Source organism: Haliaeetus albicilla, chromosome 17 (genome assembly GCF_947461875.1).
Source record: "Haliaeetus albicilla chromosome 17, bHalAlb1.1, whole genome shotgun sequence".
Lineage (NCBI taxonomy): Eukaryota > Metazoa > Chordata > Aves > Accipitriformes > Accipitridae > Haliaeetus > Haliaeetus albicilla.
In genome coordinates, this window is record NC_091499.1 from 6794687 (window position 1) to 6816258 (window position 21572).

Genomic DNA, 21572 nt, shown 5'->3' on the forward strand with positions numbered 1-21572 from the left:
TGAGAAACCACCACCAATGCTCATGCGACCTTTTCCATCTCTGGCATAGAAGTGGGCACTCACCTACGCGAGGAAATCCTGGCAAGGCAGGGCAAGCCAGAGGATGACCTGAAAGGACACGAGCTGCCCCTGCGGTTTGCGTACGAGTGAACATTTTGGGACTACGTTTCAGCTGCGTTGGCCTGAGTTAGCTCCCTGCTTTGCAGGCTAACCCAAGCTTCCCAAGGTGTCTCCCAGTGTTTAAAGAAGCACTCACAGGAGGGACTAATGTGGAGGGCAATCTGGAGAGAGGTGGAGAGCTACTTCCCCTGCTATCCAGACAGGGGCAGCAGGTAGAAGGAAGAGGATGGGAAGGAGGGAAGCAGGTAGGGTCTCTGGAGGACCTTTTAACTATGTTCATGCACAGCCTGGAGGTCCACAGAGCTCCTCGTTGCTGCTCTAGGACAAAGCCACGGCAAACGTAATGCTCCTGTGGTACCCTATTTTGCCATTTAAATTCCAAAAAGTTTGTTGCGATGGGATGTAATGACCTCTATCCTATCTTGTGGATGGCCAGTTAGTGGGGGTTAAGAGAAGCACGTCAAGGAGGACTTGGTCACTCTAAGGATGAGCTGACTGATGGCTGATGAAGGCTGCTTCCTCCCTGGGGAGCCAAGAGCATTTCTGCCACTTACACAGCAATCCCAAGGAAGCACTGGGAAAGCAAATGCCTTCAGAAGCTCGTCTTTCCACTTCAACCCTAAAGAGTTTGCAACTGCATATGCAGAGTTAGAGAGACTGGACAACTTCCTAGTGGTAGCTAGAAAGCTGCTGCCCATTAAGTGATGTGAGAGGCTGCTCGCTAGAATCCTGGGACAATGAAAACCAGCAAGAGGTGGTTTAACTTAATAAAGGAGTTCCCTCTTCATTTTTTTTTCCTGTTTAATGTACAACAGCTGATTTTGAAGATTATTTTTACAGCCGCTGGGAAATCCTGCACATGTCAGGACTATTTCTCACTGCTTCTGTGTTTGGGGCCAGGCTGAGATACCCAGAGGCTGAATTTCACCGACTCCAAGCACTTACAATTTCAGCTAAAATCAAAGAGAGCCAAAAGGCGGTCAGGCTCTCTAGGAAGCAAAACAATCAGGCCTAACACTGAAGTTGGGCAATTCAAAATTAGGTAACACTTTCAAATCATCAGCTTCAGTCCTTCCCTCACGTCCATCTCAACTGAGAGAAGAAAGATGTAAATGAGATCAGACCCCACGGCAAGAAAAAGGATAAAGCACATCTGTGTTACTTTCTCCTTTCTATCCATTAAACTTTAAAGGCAAGGAACAGAGACAAATGTTTGAATGACCTTGCTACAGACTTCCCGAGTTGCTGTTCAGTTTATCACAGGATCAACTCTGAAAACAAATAAAAACTTGTAAAAAAAAAAAAAGTTATCAGCTCTAGTAACTGTAAAGACAAACTTTTGTGGGTATCTACTATACAAAGTTGAAGTGTAAAAACCTGCCTATTCTTCACTGCTGAATTAACTTTTGAGAAGTGATTGTATCAAATTGTATCAAAAGCAAATTAATATTCTTGCTACTTCAAAACTACATGACAGTTCCCAAATTATACTGAAAGAAAGAAAACATTTTCTTTACTTCGGAGGACACACTGCTTGTCTTCTACAACAGTTTTTCTTCCTCCTTTTGTTTCTAGCACTGATTCTGTAAAAGTTAAAATCCACTTTGCTGAAAGAAGTTCATTTGCGTTGAAACTGTCTCACTTCAGCTGAACAGTGACTAAAGGCAGTATTTTGGAATAAGAACGCTTATTAGACTCAGTGCCCCAGCACCTTTGCAGCACCTTGTTCACCTAAGAAAAGCACCAAAGATCTTTAAGAACACAAAACACGACCAAAACCCGTTCAGGCTACAAAACAGCATTACACCGGGACGGGCACTTTTTTCCAGCCCCCCAGCTAAGAGATCCACATTAATTTCGCAGGTCAGAGGAGGGGAAGGGGGCCGAGCAGAAAGCATGCAAACAGCATCTGTGAGAAAAGGAAGCAGCAGCAGCGCTCAGCTGAGAGATGAATTTCGCCAAACCTGTTTCCGAGCCGCGGTTATCCTTCCCTGACCCCTCGATGCGCCGTCCGGACGACGAAGCCCAACCCTCAGCACAACCCCACCAGGTGCACCTTCCAGGGCTCCGGCCAAACATTAAAAAAAATCAGCTCCGGCTCTCTCCGGCCCCTTAGCGCTGTTCTACCCCGTCCAGCCCGGCCGGAGCCGGAGCCGGAGCGGCGGAACGGGGCTGCGGCGGGCGGGCGTACGGCGGGCATCCCGGTCCCCCCCCGCCGCCCCCGGAGGCAGACCCCGCTCCAGCCTCCCGCCGGCGCCTACGCTTATGCCCAGTCCATTAACTAGTGAAGTGCGCATGTACGAGAACAATTAGCACCGCTCGAATGGAAAATAAATAAATAAGAAAATCCGAACGACCTTACCTTAGAATAAAACTTTTTTTTTTTTAAATCGTTAAAAAGGAAAATTTTGCCGCAGGACAAACCCCGCGCCGGCTCAACGCCCCCCCCCCCCCCGCCGGAGGGACGGCTCTCTCCCGTCGCTGCCGTGCCCCCCCCCCGGGGCGGGGGGGGCCGGGGGCGCAGCGCGGTGCCGGAGCAGGGGAGGGGTGGAGCCGCCGCCGCCGCCGCCGCCGCCGGCGCGCCTCGGCGGGGCAGGAGGGGTGGGGGGAGTCGGAGGGAGGCGGCGGCGCGCTTCTGGCAGCGCTTCCTCTTAGCCCCGCTTTCGCGGAGTTTATTATTGACAGCCCCCTCCGGGGTTACAGTTTATAGGTTAACGATTAAGAGAGAATAATTTGATGGTGGAGAAGCCTTGCGAATTGCTTTCGCTTAACGGAACTAGGATGCACAAAAGCCATGCTTCCCGGCCCGGGCTGCCAATTCGTTCCTCTGACTCAGGAAAAGTTCCTCTTGCTTTTCTCTTGTCCTCCTGGGGTTTGAAGTGACAGTGCTACTGTTGGTGAGCACTGGCTGATCTGAAGATCAGTTGATAAAGGCATGAACACGTGAAGAAAATCCCCCGTGGATTTACTATACCTGCGTATTTGGTTTTGAAAACTCGCGTAGTAGCAAGGCTAACTCAAGAGAGTCTTCGTGAGGTCTGAAAAGCACCATTCTGCTAGCTTCCTGCATTAAAAAAGTCCTGAATTAGCCCTTTTGTTCCCAAACCAACATAAAAGGATTTGGGGATTCCTTCTATTTGCTTGACGATTCCCTAGATTGCCCACAGTCACCTTTACAGTCAAGGGGAACTAGAAACCACTCTTCCCTTTCCCTTCTCCTTCCCTTTCTCCTTCCCCTTTTCTTTCCTCTTTCCCTTCCCCTTCCCGATCACCTTCCTCTTTTCTTAAGAAGCTTGTAATATCCAAAAGCACTGAAAGCATATCATGTCGAATATTATTATCCACAAAAAATGGACCAGTGTGTGTTTACATTTTTGAGAAACTATCTAATTTTGTGTTCTTTCATTATTTTTCTTTAGGACCCTCTCCTCATTCAGCATGCAGGGTGGACAGTGCTCATTTGAAAAGCAGGTACTTAATGATTGATTTTATGCTCTTTATTCAAGGCCCTATTTACCACACACTCTTCAGACTCTGCTGAGAACAAAATTATTCATTTCTGGGTGGGAGAAAGAAGCACAAAGGGACTAGGGTTTTGGTTGGGACCCTGCTCCCGGGTACACAGGATGGGGTCTTCAGAGCGCTGCAGGGTGGGTGCTGCTGCGTGTGCTCAGATCACAGCCCCATTTGCCTCTAGCTCAGGAGCGGATGCTCCAGACTCCTGCACGTCAGAGCCCAGATCTCCAACAAGCTCCCCAAAATGAGAATCAGTCTTAGAGAGAAAAACATTCACAAGCCATGTAAATTAGCTTCACATGACTTAATTAGCACCACATAGGAAATCCGTCACACAAACTCACAGGGGTAGAGTCACATTTTCCAGGGAAACATATACCAGTCTTAATCATTCTCTCTCTTTTTATATTCCCTACTCATTTACTAAATACTTTCCAAAAGATGATGTTGGGGTCCTACAGAGAAATTGTTGCTTCCTGTGCGCAAAGCTGGTGCATCTCAATATGTTTCTGTTTTTCCAGTGTCAGATGAAAGGTTTCGGTATGAAACTTGTGTTTGATTATGCAATTACAAATGATCACATGCATCGAGCAGACAAATGTTCTGCTTAATCTACTTACTCTGTCCTTTGAAATCCTAATAACTGTTCTGGTAGAGCTACGTATTCTTTAAAAAGAGGAGATTGCACGCACAATGGCAAACACTAAAATAGATATCCACCATCAAAATGTAATGATGTGGCATTATATTGGCACTTAGGAAGATTGTTGGAAGAGTTTAGATCCTTTAGATTGCCTGCATAAAAGTCTGCACTCTGAGTTAACAAAATAATTGATAGCAATAGCAGGTTGTCAGCCTCGAGGCAGTTTGATACTAGAAAGGCACAGAGCACTTTGCAAGCGAGTTTCAAAACTATCTGCTGACAGACGGGTTTGACTGTGATCAGCAGCCGAGAGCAAGGCTCTGCCCCGCCGGCGCTGCTGGCTCTGCAGGAGGATATCTGGTCACACACCCTGTCCCAGCTGGCTCTGGGCTCTGAGCTCATTGTACAGCTCGTCCCAGTCCTGCTGCACCCAGCGTTCAGGCCCAGGCTCCTCCTCACCTCTGCACTCTATTTCTAACCCCCACCTCTCCCAAATCCACAACCCTCCTAGACGTCCCCTCACATCTGCTCTGGCTCTTTCGTCCGTGATGCCACGCTTGGGCCAGGCTGGAACTGCAAGTGACACATCTTCCCTCGTCTGTGTTTTCATGGTCTCGGCTCAGAGCAGAAATTTCAGGGATGTCAGGAGGATCCTAATATTTATATTAGGAAAGCAACTTTGAGTTTATAGCTGTCAGCTTGGTACAGATGTGACCTGAAGAAGGGAGGGGACACTGGGGGTGCAGGCCAGAAGGGATCACCTGTCTCACAAAGTCCAACCACTCAGAACCACAGCAGCCGTGCAGTGGACTCCTGCCCACACCACAGACCTCAAAGGATTCCCTCTACCCATCACAAATTTGGCAGAAAACAACCCAGCAGCCAGAACTATGATGTGTCATGAGAAGACCAGAGGGTGACTGAGGGCATTGCCAGTGTCCCTACGTGTCAAGAGATGTGTTAAAGGGAATGCCTGGAAGACAACACAGAGCCTGGCCCAGTCTAAGCCACTGCCTCTCGCGCTGGTGCAAGCAGAGTCATCAAGAAATGCGTGGTGTCCTCCAGAGGCTGCCGCATCATAAAACCACAGAATGGTTGAGGTGTGAAAGGACCTTGGAGATGTCTAGTCCAGCCCTCTGCAGGTCCAGTTAGAGCAGGTTGCCCAGGGCCTGCTCGGCTTGAGTCTTGGACACCTCCAATGACGGAGACATCACAACCTCCCTGGGAAACCTGTTCCAGGGCCTGACCAACCTCACCTTGAAAAAAATCTAAATTAGGCTGGATCGCTAAGACAAGGCAATATAAAGTTGCTTCATGATAGTCACGAGCGGCACCTGGGACCACCAGTGATCCCCAGAGGGGACTTATCCCAGACTGCCAGCTCCCTCAGCTTACTCTGCAACTTAGAAATAAAAGCACAGGGAACATGATCTAGAGTCACTGAAGTTGTCTGGATGTGAGCCAGCAGACAACTGGCTGCAAGACTTGGTAGAGAAAGTGCAGCGTGGTAGTGGTGAGCTTACACACCTTGCACTAGCTGAGATACGTCTGTACCACCACCAGACTTCATAATTAAAGTATTCTCCATCACCAGTCCAACCACTCCAGGTACCCACCACTATGGCAGTACCAGAGCTATAGAGGACATCACGTAGGATGTCACAGCTAAGGTAAAACACTCCTTTATCAAGAGTACCTTCACTTTTAAGTCATGTTAAAGGCTGGGAAACTCTAACTTGCTCCTCAGAATTTCATTAATCTTTTTGTTTATGCTTTCATTGGGATGAAGTAGTCCAAGAAACACATTCCTGAGTAAAGCAGCACTTGCAACATTGTGAGACCAGATAAGAAAAACACCAAGAAATAAAAGCGGGGAGGGAATAGATAGGAATCTCAAACTCCACCTCACCTCTGAAAGTCAGAAATTGTACTGTGCATCTGGCACAGTTGTCTGCTATAGAGGAGAGTAACCAGGAAGCAAAAGGTGGAATTGGTTTAGCTATTTAATGATGTGCTAATAGACTACACATTTCTTTGATAAGTTGCTCCCTTTAAAAATTCACTAAACTCTGAACAGCAATGGATTCCTCTTGTGGATCTTAGAGACTTGTAACAAATGATTGCCTGATTATAAAATTCTCTGTAAACAGGGCTTTGCAACCTTTCCAGCAGACCGCCTTGCTCTCTGTTGGCTTTTTATCTTCAGTGCAGAAACATATGTAACATTTATAGCAAAGGCAGCGCTTGCAACTCTCTCCAAGTTCTCTAACATGTTACGAAAAGCCCAAATATTTCTGTTTTTGCAAAACAAAACTTTTCCTAAATTTGTGTTTACTTACATACATGAAAAAGTATACTGTGTTGCTTGCCAGACTTAATTTTTTTTGTTTGTAAAACCTTCAAAGCAGTGAAAATCTTTCATCATTATTTTGGGTTTTTTTTTCTCCTTTTGGCAAGTCAAACTCATTTGGTAAGTCAGACCTGTCCTCTGCTTTCTACTTAGCCAGTTGCTTACTCTTAGCGTAACGGGTATTAATGAGTTCAGTAGCATCTTGATAGAATGTGAAAACTTTGAATATTGCAGGAGGGGAGAGGCTGATTTTAATTTGCTGCTGAAGATATAGTGAACAAGGTGATCCATTGGGCCTTTTGGAGACAAATAAATAATGAAGATAAATACAGTAAATTCTTGAAACATGACTGTAGGAAAAACCTGAGAAAAAGACTTCCAGTTGGACTCTGTGCTGTTATATCTCAGGCAATACATTTTATATAGCATACGTCATGCACTCTAAGAAACTTCATTTGGTGAGCTGCACTGACAACTGGCTTTGTTCACCTTTGTTCTTATTTGAAACAGGTTGTTCCATGCAGCTGTTAAACAAACTGTGCACGCACACACACATGCACACACATTTGCACACAGGCTTTTTTATTACTCCTCAGATCTTTCTAAGTCAGTCATGCTGCCTAGATTTTAAATTCTTTTTCTCTTTGCAGCATGAAAATTGCCCTACGTTAGGATCTGCTGCCTTTTATGGAAGTATGATTCAAAAGTTTTAACAAAAGTATTTCTGGCTTTGTTTTCCTTTTCCACTTTTTTTCCCCCTCCTGGTTTTCTGCTTTCTTCACACTTGTGTGTACCTTTTTCATCTCTGGGAAAGCTCAGTATCTCCAATACTGGTGGATCTCCCAGAAGTAAAAGTGATTACAGCTGAAGTAGAACCCATCTATGTCAAGGGTATTGTTTTATAGTATGATTTCATCATCATTTTGTGAATAAGCACCAACAGTGTCACAGAAGCAGGCTGTGGCCCTTTGACCAAAGCATCTCTAGAGTCAGGGGAAAAGGTGTCCAGGACCTCAGAGAAGTGCACATGGCAGGATGGTGCCTTACTGCCTGCTGTGGACCTGCCATTTTTAGCATTGGCTGCTTCATGTATCCATGCTTTATCAGAGCACCCCACTAATGTTGTCGTTACCTGCTCTGGTCTCCACCCTTGTTTTTCTAAATTACTCACTTTTGATGTGCTAGGTGTTCATGTGGAAAAATGACGTGGAGGAACGAGCTTGAGGCTTTGAGGGCAGGGAGAGCCGTGCCTGTTCTCAGCTTACCAGGAGAGACTTAGTCTTTTGGCAGTGTCTTGGCCTCTTTTGCACAGCCTGGGTCTGGAACATGAATTAAGCCTGACTGATTTTCACCTGTGTGATGCTTTTGTTCTGTTGGCTGCTGGGTCTCTGTTGTTGCCCCTTCTGCTGCCTCCCCCTCACCTGACTTCTCTGACTGTGGGTTTATAGAACAGAAATACTCCATCTAGAGATAAGAGTTACATTTTTAAGTGTGACAATAAGTAGCTCATAAAGAACAGTGGTGAATATTCCCTTACTGTAAACTGACAATCAAGGCAGAATTACTTTTTTCCCTGAAGTGTATCATCTGTTGGTGCAAACAAGTTCTGGGAAGTCCCAGTGCCTGTGCTCTACTGCATTAAGCAACATCATCTGCTTCATTTTTGCTGTATTGTTCTTTATATGTCGTCTTCTGCTTGCAGCTCGGTCTCTTTTCTATCTTCTCTCTTCACCATCTTTTTTCCCTCTGTCATCCACCTGGAAGGCTCTACAGTGCTCTACTTTTGCCAGCAGCTACTTCCCCTCACCACTCCTTCTGTTTTCATTAATCTCTTAATTCAGATCCACTTCCCATATTCTTTGTCTTGTGGCTGCCATCCCCTGCCCTAAACCTGCCTCTTTGCTATTCCTCATCCTTTACCTTCCAGTTCCATCAGTTCAGTTCCTGTCCTGTTGCTCTAACTCTTGCTGACCTTTTCTGGACTTCCTTTTTTTTGTGCTTCTTCTCACTGACCTCCTCAAAGCAAGGTGATCCAGTGACTGGGACTGAAAGGCACCTGAGTCCTGCATCTAAAACTAAAGGTTGTCCACCTCACTGCTTCCCATTTGATACACCACTGAAAGAATGTATTTGATAGAGTGAATAAAACAAGTGGGCAGGAAAAACAAGAGAAAACAGGGTCCAGAGAATCACTGCTTTGTTTTAGCATCAAGCAACCCAAGTGATGGTGTCTGGAGTCACCATGACAGGGTCTCAAACATGGGAAAGTGTTCAAAAAAAAAAAAAAAAAAAGAGTGAAGAGGTTTAAAAACTGGATTTAGGAAGTAGCATCATTCATATAATTGCACGCACTGGGCTAGTCAAGCGTGGAAAAGCTCACACAGCAGTACAACAGCAATGCAGCTTGAGAGCAAGAGCTTGCTCAAGTGGCGTCAATATAAAAACTCCATCTCCCTCAATTCAGGTTCTCGATTTTCTTAGAAATACAGGCTATGTGTGCACTGGTTTATATCATATTTGGCCACCTCAGTCACAGCTTGACATAAGGATTAAACAATGCACACTTATAAAAGTGGAGAAAAATAAATAATCTCATGAAGATTCCTTCTTGATTTTTAAACATGACTTCCTGTGAGCACTGTATTCAGTGATTTAACAAATAATGAATCCTCAGTAAAATTTTCAAATGCTGTAAAAGAGCAGTCAGCGGCTGCTTTTATGAGCTAAAGAGAGACTGATGGATTTTAACAACATCAGCACTGAGTAATCCTGGCTGTCACACCACATCCTAATATACTGTGTCCCAACCATCAGTCTGAAAGGCTGTGAAGGTATTTCTGTTAATTTTCATGCCAGGACCCTCAGCTCTTGCCCTGAACACAAAGGAGCACACAGCTGCCCACCACATCCATCTCACAGCCCCACCGTTGCCAGTGCTTTTTGCCCCTGTGTTCTGGAGGTGCAGCATAAATGGACACCCCACCCCTTACCCCCCCAAAAAACCCCAAACCCACCACAACCCTGAAAAAAAAACCCAAACAAAACCCCCTACACCTACACAAAGCTTTTCTACTACCACATAGCTAATTACTACAGCTCATGCAATTCTTAGGTTTGCTGCTTGCATTAGAATATTTGTGTCTATTGAGAAGCAATCGTAGAAGAGACTGTCCCCACAGCACTCACCCAGGGGCTAGATTCTCCTGAGATTTGAGCCTGCTATTTTAACCTCCTGCTTGTAGTTACTTAGAGCAGGATCCAAAAAAGACACACAGATTTTTGGAATGCAATTAATGAATAATTTAAAGAGGGACAGATAAAAAACCCCAACCAAACACCACCACACATATAAATCTGAATGTTCATAGGCACCTGATTTTGGGGCAGATCTGTATCTTGGTCACCCAAACTTGCTGTAGCACATCCTTGGAAGTCCTATCATCTTGCCTGAGCTGAACATCATTCTCCACCTGAGGTTATTTGTGCCTCATGAAATACATGTCTTTACACACGGAACAGCAAAGGGAGGACCAGGGAGACATGGGCTGACCACAGCCATTGTGCAGGGATGGGAGCCATAGGTGCTTCCATTCAAAGAAAGAGTTGGAAGGGGGCTGCCTCTTGCACCAGCGCTTGTGGACCGCATTACTTGCCCGGGGAGTGGCATACCTGGTTTTATTTCTCTCCTCAGGCTGAGATAATTCCAGCTTGCGCTACCTCTTTCCAAGATGATGTCCTGACCACCAGCCTGTTGAATGTTTGGATGGCAAAAGGGAAGGACAGGGAAAACTTATGTACCCAGATGGAGAGCAAGCAAGGAGAAACTGGGCCAGTTTCATACAGCAAGTGTGAATTAGAAGGTACTCTTCTTGTCTCTGCTTGCCTTAAAATTTCTTTCTGCCATGTCTGTGTTGCCCTCTGAATAACTGCAGGGGTTATGCATCCTGGCCCTGTTGTTTTCTAATCAGGTATTTGGTTGTCAGCTGTTGACTTCCACTGAGCATCCTTGCTTACAAATCACTATTATTTTTTAAATGTTATAGTGACATAAGTGTAAGTGATACCTCACACACAGAGAGAGGCAAAATCCATCTGCAGAAGCTTGCAGCCTCCTTGGTAGAATCAGTAGGCAATACTGACCAAAAATAATTCAAAATACAAAGGTGTTATTTGGCTGTAGAAATTATGTAAAAATAATGTAGTAATAAGTTATTATCATCATAAACAGAAATGCATATAGAAGTTATATAAAAATATAGTCATACAGGAAATAAATATTGTTGATAAGTTATTTTGCTGGAGAGCAAACTCTTATCCAGGAGCTATAACTCCACTCAAGAAACTGCTGAATGTAATACATTTTTATATATATATACTTCTACAGGTACATACACACACACACACACACACACACACACAATTTTAACATTTTCGGCGTTCCTACCCTGGTTCTCATTAATCCCATTAATCAAGAAGAGCTCTGCTGACTTCAAAGGAATTGCAACAATGCCAGCTTTGTGCTCATAAAATCCAGCGTCAAGTTGGCATTTTTACGGATTAGTTATTTCCTAAGACCTGAAGAAGCTGGACGTAGACGGCTCAGTGTGCTAATGATGGGCACAAAGCAACAGTGCTTGCCACCGAAAGCAAGTTGGGCCAACAGTACTTGGTCTGTCAGGTCAGGACATGAGCCAGTCAAACCAGGACACACTCTTCTCTATCGTAGGATTAGCGGTGCCCACAGAGCGTGAGCTGTGCAACAACAACTGCAAGCAGCAGTGCCCTATCCTCCACACCACCCGCCTGTCTTTCACCAGTATGGACACTGTTTTGCCCCTACTGTTTTTGGAAACCAGGGCTGTATCCCAGCCAGTAATTTGCAAAATGAAAAAATGTTGAAAGCTATGCATCCTTTTAAAACAAGTTAAGTCATCTAGGAAAATCCTGATATTTAAACGATGAAAGAGAGTATGTCTATCCCTTTCCAGTTCCTCTGAAAATAAACATTTTAAACGGAACTGTACAGGAACTTTCATCCTGTAATATATATACTTGTCACCAAGAGATACTTTTTTACCTATGACATAATTGCTATCATCAGAAAAGCAGTGCTGTCACTCTGCTATAATTTAGCCTCATTTTCTGCTGATTTCTTTATCTTTTCTCATTAGGGCATTACATATTCAGCTACGTTACTATTAATCATTCCCTAATATAAACAACTGGATAACAGAGCTGTGTGAGTAATTGATTTTTCAGTTCCAGAGCTGAACCAAAAATTAAATAAGAAATTATCAAAGGAAAAAAAAAAAGCTTTATTTTTCTCTCTCATTCAAGTGAAAAAAGTTTCATGTGGATTTCAGTGAAACATTTGTTCATCTTGAACAAGCAATTTCATTTCCATCTTTGTCATTTTAAAAAAAGCACCACATAGAGAGGACCATATCAAGGCCCTGTTCACCAAACCAACAAGTGAAAAATCTTCACTTTTTGGAAAATGGAGAGACCTGGCCCAGTGAATTCCTGTGTCTGGGGGAATTTGAATACCCAGGCACTGACCTACAAGAAGATTGTCATCCTTTTGGTGAAGAGAACTCAAAAAGTATGTAAGTGACTTGTAAAAGTGGAACAATTTTACCTGGGAAGAGTGGGAAACAGACACCCCAAGAGACCCAGCGACATGCCCAGGAAGGCCTCCTCAGAGAGGTGGGTTCAAGTCTCAACAGGTTGATGGGAGAACTGAAAGTCTCCATGGTCTAGGTGAGCAGCATAATCACAGGATTATTTGATATCGTTTTTTGACTAGCTGGTCTTGTGAATTAAGCCACCAGATTTTCTTTGATGACATTTATAATAATTATCTTACACCCAAAATGGCATTTTTAATGAGTTTTTAAAAAATTAGTCGAAACAGTAGTTATGGCAACACAATATTATAATCACAGGTGCTTTACAAATATATGCTGAATTATACATTTTGCATTCTGCATTTCTTCCCCTTCACATTTGCACAAGCTTTGGCAAATTTCACAAGAACGTTTGGTTTGGATTTTTGCACCACCTGGGTTTTTTCTTCTGCCTTAAGATTTTTCCACATATAAGCCTTAAAAAGAAATGAAAACTGAAACGATGCAAATATAAAACTCATTGTTGGTATTCTCCACTGCTGGTGGAGATACTGCAGGAAGGAGAAAGGATGCACAACGTAGCACCCATCTTGGGAAAGAAGATGGAAAAAGCATCACATCTGTTTAGGGTTAGGAAAGCTTCTATATAGGCTCACTGAGTCAGAATAACCCCCCCCAAGTCAGATGACATCTTGAGGTTCTTCATACGGCTTAGTGGGAGTTATCATCTGACAATGTAGAACAGGTCTTGAATATTTGTAGGGCATTAATCAAAATAGTAAGTCTTATACTTTGCTAATCAGTCTGTACATCTCTGCACAGGTAAACTTCTATTTAAACCTAAAGCAAATATCCAACATGTTCAAGCTTGAGTGACTATTAGCATATATTTATACTTGTAAATAAGTGGCATCTATCTAAATTTTTTAGCAATTCACTGAAACCTGGCACTTCAACTGAAACCTGTTTCTAATCTTTCTGAATGAGGAAGCAATTTTCCTTACATGACCCTGATTCAGTTCTTGTTTTCTTTGCCTAAAAAAATGACAACTTAGAAAGATGGCCTCAGTAGAGCTGTGAACTGATATTTATTTCAGTAGTATAATAACTCTGAAACATGCCAAAAGCCCCTTAAATTGTTACCTATTGCACCCTGGACAGAGTTTGGGTTCGTGAGTAGATTTTGAATGAAGTAATTTTTTCCCCCAATCTGACCCTGGGAGCATTTGAATTGATGATTTTAGCAAGCAAACTTGCTAGGCATAATGAACTACATATAGTTTTGTATAATAATTCTCTCTCAAGGGCTGTGAAGCTGATGCCTACTTAGAAAAAATTTTGGAAGAATAGCTGAAACAACACATGATGCCATTTTATATAATCCCAGAAGTGACTGAAAGACTGGACAGTTTTGAGGACTATCCAAGTGTGAAGAGATGGATTTGGATTAGTCCCAGCTCGTGGCAAGCCTCACATTGTATAAGACTCGCAATACTTTCATATTGTTTCTCCACAGTCTGATGTGGCTGTTCTTTCGTTTTTAAATTACCTTTGGAGCCGTTTTGTTGGAACTTGGGACCATATTCATTAGTTAAAACATAAACTTCGAGCAGTTGCTGTCTTGCAGTCAGCTAGAGCTGTAAAACAGGACCTGCAAAATGGATGATCTTCAGATTTACTTAACTGTGCAGAAATGGTATTTGTCATTGCCAGGTTTTTTCATTTATTTCTTTTAATAGACTACCACAGAATTTGTGATCCGTGGTCCTGTCAATATATTACATTGACAGAAAATAGCCAGCGTTTCCAAACCATACAGATAGCACATCAGTGTAAAAGAAAAGAATAAAAACTGTACTGTGGGCCTTGTCTTCTACATTATAAGATTAAAAGTTTAGAGATGCACTTACTGAAAAGTAGGCAGAGAGTGACTCAGTGCTCTACTACAGAAAGTAATGTGCAGTAAGATGAGTAACTACTGTACGCAATGGTGAATTCCCACAGTCCCATTGGGCTGGCTTTTCCTTTTTTTTTGGGTCACAATTTGGAAACCAAGACACAGAAACAATCACCATATGAGAAAAAAGTCAGAGTACAAATATGGCTAAGAACTCTTGGAGAAAAAAAATAGCAAAAATCTTTCTGTAAAGTAACCTGATTTCCAGACTTTAAAGGAATCACCAACAGGTTACACAGTTACAGGCCAAATCTGTGCTATATGTTTGCACCATACACCTCACCCCAATATCTCTGTATGGGGCTATTCTTACCACAGAATTTGGCCTTAAACTGGTAAATCACAGAGATTTATTAGCCCTGAACACTTCATACTTTTGGCTTGATTGTTCTCTAAACAAGTAACTGATGGATACTCTGCCCTGCTGTCTTCCTGCCAGCTTCTTTATTTTACAATCTCCATAAAAATCAAGAGAAAATGCAAACTGGAAAGGTAACGCAGACAAAATCTCCAAGCTATGTCACACTCCAGCCTTTACACTTGCTTTGGTCCATGAAATAAAGGGAAACAAAAAGGCAAGCACTTCCCAGTGAAAGGTTTGGTGCTGCCGTCTCGTGGGAAAAGGGAGAAGGAGAGCTTTGGTAATAAAAGCAGAAGTGCAAAAGGGAAAAAAAAAAGATTTTAAAAACTTGCTAACATCAACACTCCCATTTTTGTTTCAAGACGGCTGTGTGCTTTATTGCTCGCAGATCAGTTTCCTTTGCAGGTGATGTGGGCCCAGAATTACATCACCAGCAGAGCAGCCAAGAGCATCTCGGTGCCAGGATGACCGAAGCCGAGAGGAATGTATTATCACAGACCTCCGAGGGACTTGCCAGTGCATTCCTTGCTGGGGGTGCTGCGATGGGGGAGGCAGAGAGGAGACAATTTTAAACGAAGACTGAAAGGAAACTTTGTGGAGGAAAGATCTGGGGTCACAGTCCTGCTGTCTCCTCTAAGCAGATCTAATTATGGCCATGTACTTCAAAAAGAGGGTTTAACCAAAACCAGATTTAGCAGGGCACTGCTTAGGAAGTACAGACTGAATCCTTGGCCTTGCCTTTGAGGAAAATGTGAAATGCTTCAGCGCACTGGGAACACTGTCGATGTGGTTGTAAAGAATAATTTGAAGCTGCAGCAAGGAAAGCAAGAGCCAGTTTAAAATCCTCATCACTTCGATGAAGTCTTACAATCAAAGGTGACTAAACATAATATCGATGCTTTCAGACAGACAGTACTTACATTAGATACTGGGTGTGTGTTTAGTGACACATTGTGTGGTGGGGTAAGAGAGTCTCAGCAGTCTGAGGGATCTTGCTGGAAATGATCAAATTACTCACAAAAGACTTGCACAGATCTCCCTTAACGAGCTCCAACAAAGCCTTTCTGCCACATCGCACCCTCTATTCGGCAAACCACGTCCCATGCATATGAAAGCAACTCCCTCCTCCCCCCATTTTTTAAGGCTTTCAGGCGATTTCTGCCCATCTCTCCTGCAGGACAGGCTCAGTGGTCCTCACCAGAAGCCTCCTTCTGAACCATTAAAATCAATGAGAGCTTTCCAGTGCTTTTAATAGCAGCAAAATGTGCTGTCAACAAATGGGATTAAAAGAAGAGTACAAGACAAATTGTTCAGAGATTAGCACCTCTAAAAATGTCAGGATTTTAAACCCCATCTCCTAGGTCGATCAAAAGGTCAAAGCAGTGCTGAGGTTACAGTGAGCTCTCCCCTTTTCCACCAGAAGAAAAAGCCCTGCTGTTCAAATAAAAAAGTTTATAATTGATCCTAAAGATTTCTCCCCTCCCTCCCCCAGTTCCCTAAAGGAGAAGGCAAGAGGGCTAGGACTAGGCAGAACAGAAAACAACCGAGCACCACTTCACGTTAAGCCTGCTTTACACAAGAGCTTTTTGGGGTTGGGATGCTGCTGCGTGGTCTTCTGCTCTTCAGGTGTTCACGGCAAGCCACGTTGTCAGTGCAGCTCCAGTCAAACCCCTCATTCTCCACCTGACAGACCAGAGACTCCTTACCCCACCGACTGCCACCAAAGGTCTCCCTCTGAGGGGACCCAGGGGCCTCCAGCTCTTCTCCTTATTCCTCCAGGAAGATGGTTGCTTTTGCACTCCTGGGGATAGGAGATGCCCAAGGACTACTTGATGTTATGGAACCGCAGCTGAGGTAGGCAAGCGTGGAAAAGGGGAATTTTCGGCGAATCGTAAAAAAAGAAAATACTATCCCTAACTTTCAAAACATTCCCATCTTTAGATATAATTATAGCGTACTATAGGGAAATCAGCAAAACACTTCAGACACCATGTCTGTGGTGGTCTTCCACTAAAAGTACCAGATTTCTTTCATCAACATCTGGCAAACGGTTGTCACTACTCTTTTCCTGTAACATGCCAACCTTTTCCACAACCTTTCTACAGCTTAGTTGCACTTGGTGTTGCAGAGCCAACACCAACAGTCAGGCCCTCCAGCTTTCTCCATTTACCCCTCCTAGCTGTCTACATTTTTAATATCCCCATGTACAATTTTCTCTTTTTTTATTTTTTATACTTTTCATGCATAATTATTCTTGACAAATCATGTTTTCCTGTTACTTTCTTCCTGTGCAAGGCTGGAATAATTAGTCCCTCATAGGGACTGTTTGCTTTCATATCATGTTGTTGTGGATGGATTAGAGACAATGTATGAAAGTGTATGTAAAAATATATTCCAAAATAAATACATTAAAAGAGTGCTAGAAATACATTAGAACTGAGGCGTATTTCTGCTCTTAAAGAATTTCCCTTTTTATCTTGTTCAAACTTTCACAGGACAGCAAAAGCAGATGTGGCCTCTAAAAGTTGGTGTGGACAGCAATGGTTAGGAAAGATTGGTAAAATACTGTGAGGAAAGAAATTACTCATATTACTTAGATCCAGCACAGAAATTATTACTGCTCTCTTTGTACCAGACTGCTGTGAGATGGCCGTCCCACAGGACTGTTCTTCCTCCTGCTCACCCTGTCTCATTAACATTATAACTGCGAGTGCAGCGGAGTGGCTGACGGGCAAAGTTCACCTCCGTGTCCCTTTTCTGTTTCATGGAGACTACAAGTCTGTTCAGCTCTTAATAAAATAACCCTAAGGCCTCAAAGCACCACAGTAAAACAGATTATATATAAAGTGGTACTCATAAAACAAGAATGCCTATGCAGGACCCTGAGAAATGCTTTTGGACAGGTCAGTTCTCTGTCCCAATATGGAGATTAAGTGAGTATGGGAGTTTTTTTTATGTTTTAACCTATTGCAATTTAATCTTTCCACTACAGACTCTTTCTTTTTGACAAAAATCTATTGCTGATTGCCACTGTGGGACTTTCCTAAGAAGTCATCCCATCACCCTCTCTTTCGCTGTGAATATAGCCCTCAAAGGATACTACTTCCAGTTTTTAACACCCACAAATATGTGGGTGCAGCCTCAGTTTCATGTGCACACAGCAAAGATGAGGAGTTGAGATCATTTAAGACTATACACTAATGAGTGGTTTCCAGCCCGTCCTGATTTTGCTAATCTGCTCTGCAAGTGATCGGGGAGGAGGACCCTGAAGAGGGAGGGACGCGCACGCTTTGTTTTCTATGTTAAGCTACCTGCTATGTTCTCTGCTTCGTCGCTACTAAACTTGAAATTAATTTCCTCATTAGTGCCTTAGACAAACAAAGTGGATTAAGTAGCAAACATCAGGTTTCTCGTGTCACTCAACATAAATCAAGATTGCTTCAGCACTGCAATTCTCCCCCCCGCCCCAGGCACCAGTACAGAGGCATTGGCAACTAAAGCCGCCAGATTTAGTTGCTCTTAAATATCGGCTTTCAATAGAAGTTCAAACTCAAATTCTGCTTTCTTTATTGCTGTTTTTCCAAAAATTGTAGAATGTGGAAAACCTGAAGTTTAAAAGACATGAAAGAGCAGGAAGAGTATGAAAAAATGCCCACAGAGATGGGACTTGGTATCTTAGCCGTAGTAATGTGAGACAGAAAGCTCTTTAATCAGTTCATTGAAGGAAGTCAGTTTAAAACAGGTCATAATCTTAGGCTATTTAATGGCCTTCACGAGTTGAACTGGAATAATAAGAAGGCACCATTGTCAAATTAAAGTGAATATAAAATGTAAAGACAAATGTAAATGGTATTTTAATACCACTTTTGTAGCATTTTAGTTGCCTGCATGTCCACACATACAGGGATACTGAGCACAGAGAAAAAATGGCATCGATGAGAATCAGATGTGAAATTGCTCCTTACTTGGAAATACAACAAATTTTTTATTTTCTGTTAAGAGAATCAAATTGCTAAGATGCAGAAGTATTTTTGTCCTTTAAAGTTTGCCAATCAACCCAAGAAAACAGAGAGACAAAAAAACCCCAGCTATTTAACCAGGAAATATGGTCACTGTAGCTCATGTGCCACCTACTCAAAGTTGGCACTGAACTGAGCTCAGGAAATACACTAAACAATTTAGCTCCTGGCTTTTTGCAAATGTCTGCCACCAGACTGTGGTTTCCTCAAAAGCATTTCTTCTTTGAACTTGCCATATTTTTCTCAGAGCTTTTTTTTTTTTTTTAAAAAAAACAACATTGTGGATTGATTTCAAGCAGTTTGGTATGTGCATGAAAATTTCATATTGAAAAACTGAGGCTGTTAGCGAGTGCTCATTCTTGCTGGTAGGTGCTCTTTCTTAGAGACTCAGAGAACAAATTACTCCAACAAGGAGGACAAACACTTGAAGAAAAAAACCTGGAGAGTATGAGACTGTGAGATAAACCCTGTAGATAGTCCATCGCAGACTGGGCACATTTTAAAAAACATGAAAATATTTTCTTCCAGGGGAACATAGATCTTGCCTGAGGCATGCATCTTCAAAAATACGAAAAATAACGCAAATGGTTTGTGACTTTGCCAGCCTAAATGTGTGGGGCATGGCAAAGTCCCTACCACTTGTGTGCCAGTATCCTAATGTGTGTTGTGGTTTTCCTTACCCTGTCCTCCTGCTTTGACAAACAGTGCCCTGTCCTTCACAAAATGCGGTGCTTAGCTAAGCAAGCCAGCCCCAAACTTGGCCAACATAAATAACATCTGATCAAAAGCTACCAGGAGGTGAACCCAAAATGGGTATGAGTAATTCATAACAAAATCATGCCTTAATTCAAGTGCACACTACAGGAACATTCAATGGTATTCCTCCAGCTCTAGACTTGCACAGTAAGGTACTTACTAATAACATGAGTGGACCGACATTTACAAATGGTTTACACATAAGTTTAGTGTCATTTAAACACAGAAAATACCAGCCCATGTCACTGCTGAACCACAAGCACTGGGACACTGGGGATACTCTTTGCACCATCTCAGGTACTCACCTCTCCCGCTCCTGTTCCAAGAGGTTGGTAAAGTCATCGCTCTTGTTCATGTAATCTGTATGTTTATGTTTCTCATTTTCTAGCTCATAAACTGTGCGGCGATGGCACTTTTCTGCCAACAGGAGCTGTTCCAGCATGCGCCGATACGTCTCTTTCTGCTTTTCCTCAAGTCTGTCCAGCTGGATTGTAGGAAAGGAGAATAGACTGTTTTAAAGGTCTCCTTGCTTACTTCATCTGATTTATTAACCAACAATGTTGTGTTTGGTAAATGCAAGTCCCATAATTTTATGTCTTGGGCTTTTACATAAAGCAGTGACTAGAAATAAGAGTAACTGTCCTGTAAAAGTAATGATTTCTTTGGACAGCGTGTTTGCCATAAACATTTGCGCGGTTTTCAGATACACAAAGGACAGAACTCCACTTAGTTTTAGGGTAACAAATAATATTGTTGTAGTGCAGAATTTCCCCTGTGGTGAGGTGCTGTGTACACTTTCCTCATTTCACACGGGAAAAGCTGTAGCAAATGCCAGGGCAGGATATGCGCCCTCAGACCCTGGGAGGCCGAGTTCACGTACCTATATGGGGACTAGACACCTATATGTGGAGCGTAAGGTGTAAGCTCAAGGCTGAAATTTGAGTTATGCATCTTCAATGCACCTGTAGGACTGCTGAGATAAAAAGTCTAAGCTATTTAGATTCAGCACAGATTCAGTTTCGTATTACCAAGTACAATTCATTATAAGCCGGAGGCTTTTCCCCTCAGCCTGTTTTTTTGACAGGAATTTCTCTTTCTTTATTAGAAACACTTTACCTTTTTTGTCTTCTGGGTGTTTTTTATTACGTTAATACGCCAATTGTTATTCAAACAAACCCTAAGGCCAGGGATGTGTGTCTAAAATGTTGCCAGGGCACTCGGAAGCTGTCACGGCTATTCATGTTGCTCCTTTCACCGTTTCTTGGGAGCAGATGACAAACTCCATCCTCCTCCCTGCCCAAGCAGCCTGCAGCCCTGGCATTTCTCTGCTTGCCTGCCCCTGGCACGGCAGCTGGCAGAGCCTGCTCTGCCCAGTTCCAGCCCTTACCCTGTAGGAATTACATCTTCCTCCTCCCTGGCTGCACCAGGCAGCTGCTGTTTCAGAGGGTCCCTCAGCAATCTGAGGGAAATAAGCGAGCAGGAAGACCACGGTGGCGATTTGCTCTCCAGAAGTTGACCACAGCAGTCAAAGTAAAGCAGTCATTGCATTTTATAAAGGAGCCAGGTCAGGTTCAGCCTTTGAGAGTAGATCTTTTGCACTTAGGAAATTTTGTCACCATCCTATTTTAGGTCCAACATAACCCCTGTGGACCTACACATGATAAAAGTTTTACACTGAGGTCCCCATCAAATTATCAGCTTCTTTAGACAAAAGCCCTGCTAAGCTCTTTTAATCTTGTTCAACAGTATTTCATGCATGCTCCCACATGCTAATGTTTGCTTTCCTTATTTACTATCATCCCCAAAATTCCAGAAGATGCTTCAATAAGAATACACAGTATAAAGGTAACCTGTGGTAGACACAATTCCTGGTGAAAGACTTAAATGTTCTAATAGGAGGAACGATGAAAATTTGGACAGGCATTATAGTATATTATACTGTATGTTGTTGCATGATCTTTCTCCATGCCTGGAGTGTTATGAAACTATAAACATGAGCAGTGGCTGTTTATTTTGGCATTCATGCTGGCCTCAGACATTCCCAGGTCTATTCTACATTCATTTATTGCTTAGATTTTAAAGCAAGGGATCAAGTCCTACAGGTCTCTTTCAGGGGCTGAACTGACTTTGCAGTCCTAGAGCTTAAGTGATGTCAAATGATCGCAGATTTATGATCCCATAAATACGGTCAAAGTCAATCTCTGAAGGTCTTCTTTTCCTAAC

The 21572-nt window shown here is 43.0% G+C and overlaps 1 protein-coding gene across 6 annotated transcripts in view; it reads right to left on the minus strand.

Annotated features, from left to right (window-relative positions):
• FILIP1 (filamin A interacting protein 1) overlaps positions 1–21572 on the minus strand; it is a 109551-nt gene that overhangs the window by 24218 nt on the left and 63761 nt on the right. For 5 of the 6 annotated variants that reach the window (XR_011328386.1, XM_069804694.1, XM_069804691.1 and 2 more), the window contains one exon: positions 19655–19833. Coding sequence is in view for 4 of the 6 variants with exons in the window: in XM_069804694.1 (XP_069660795.1) it covers positions 19655–19833 (179 nt within the window). In the remaining 2 variants the exon portion in view is untranslated. Of the gene's footprint in view, positions 1–2084; positions 2303–19654; positions 19834–21572 lie in introns of those variants that run through there. The other variant, XM_069804695.1, reaches the window with a different exon arrangement.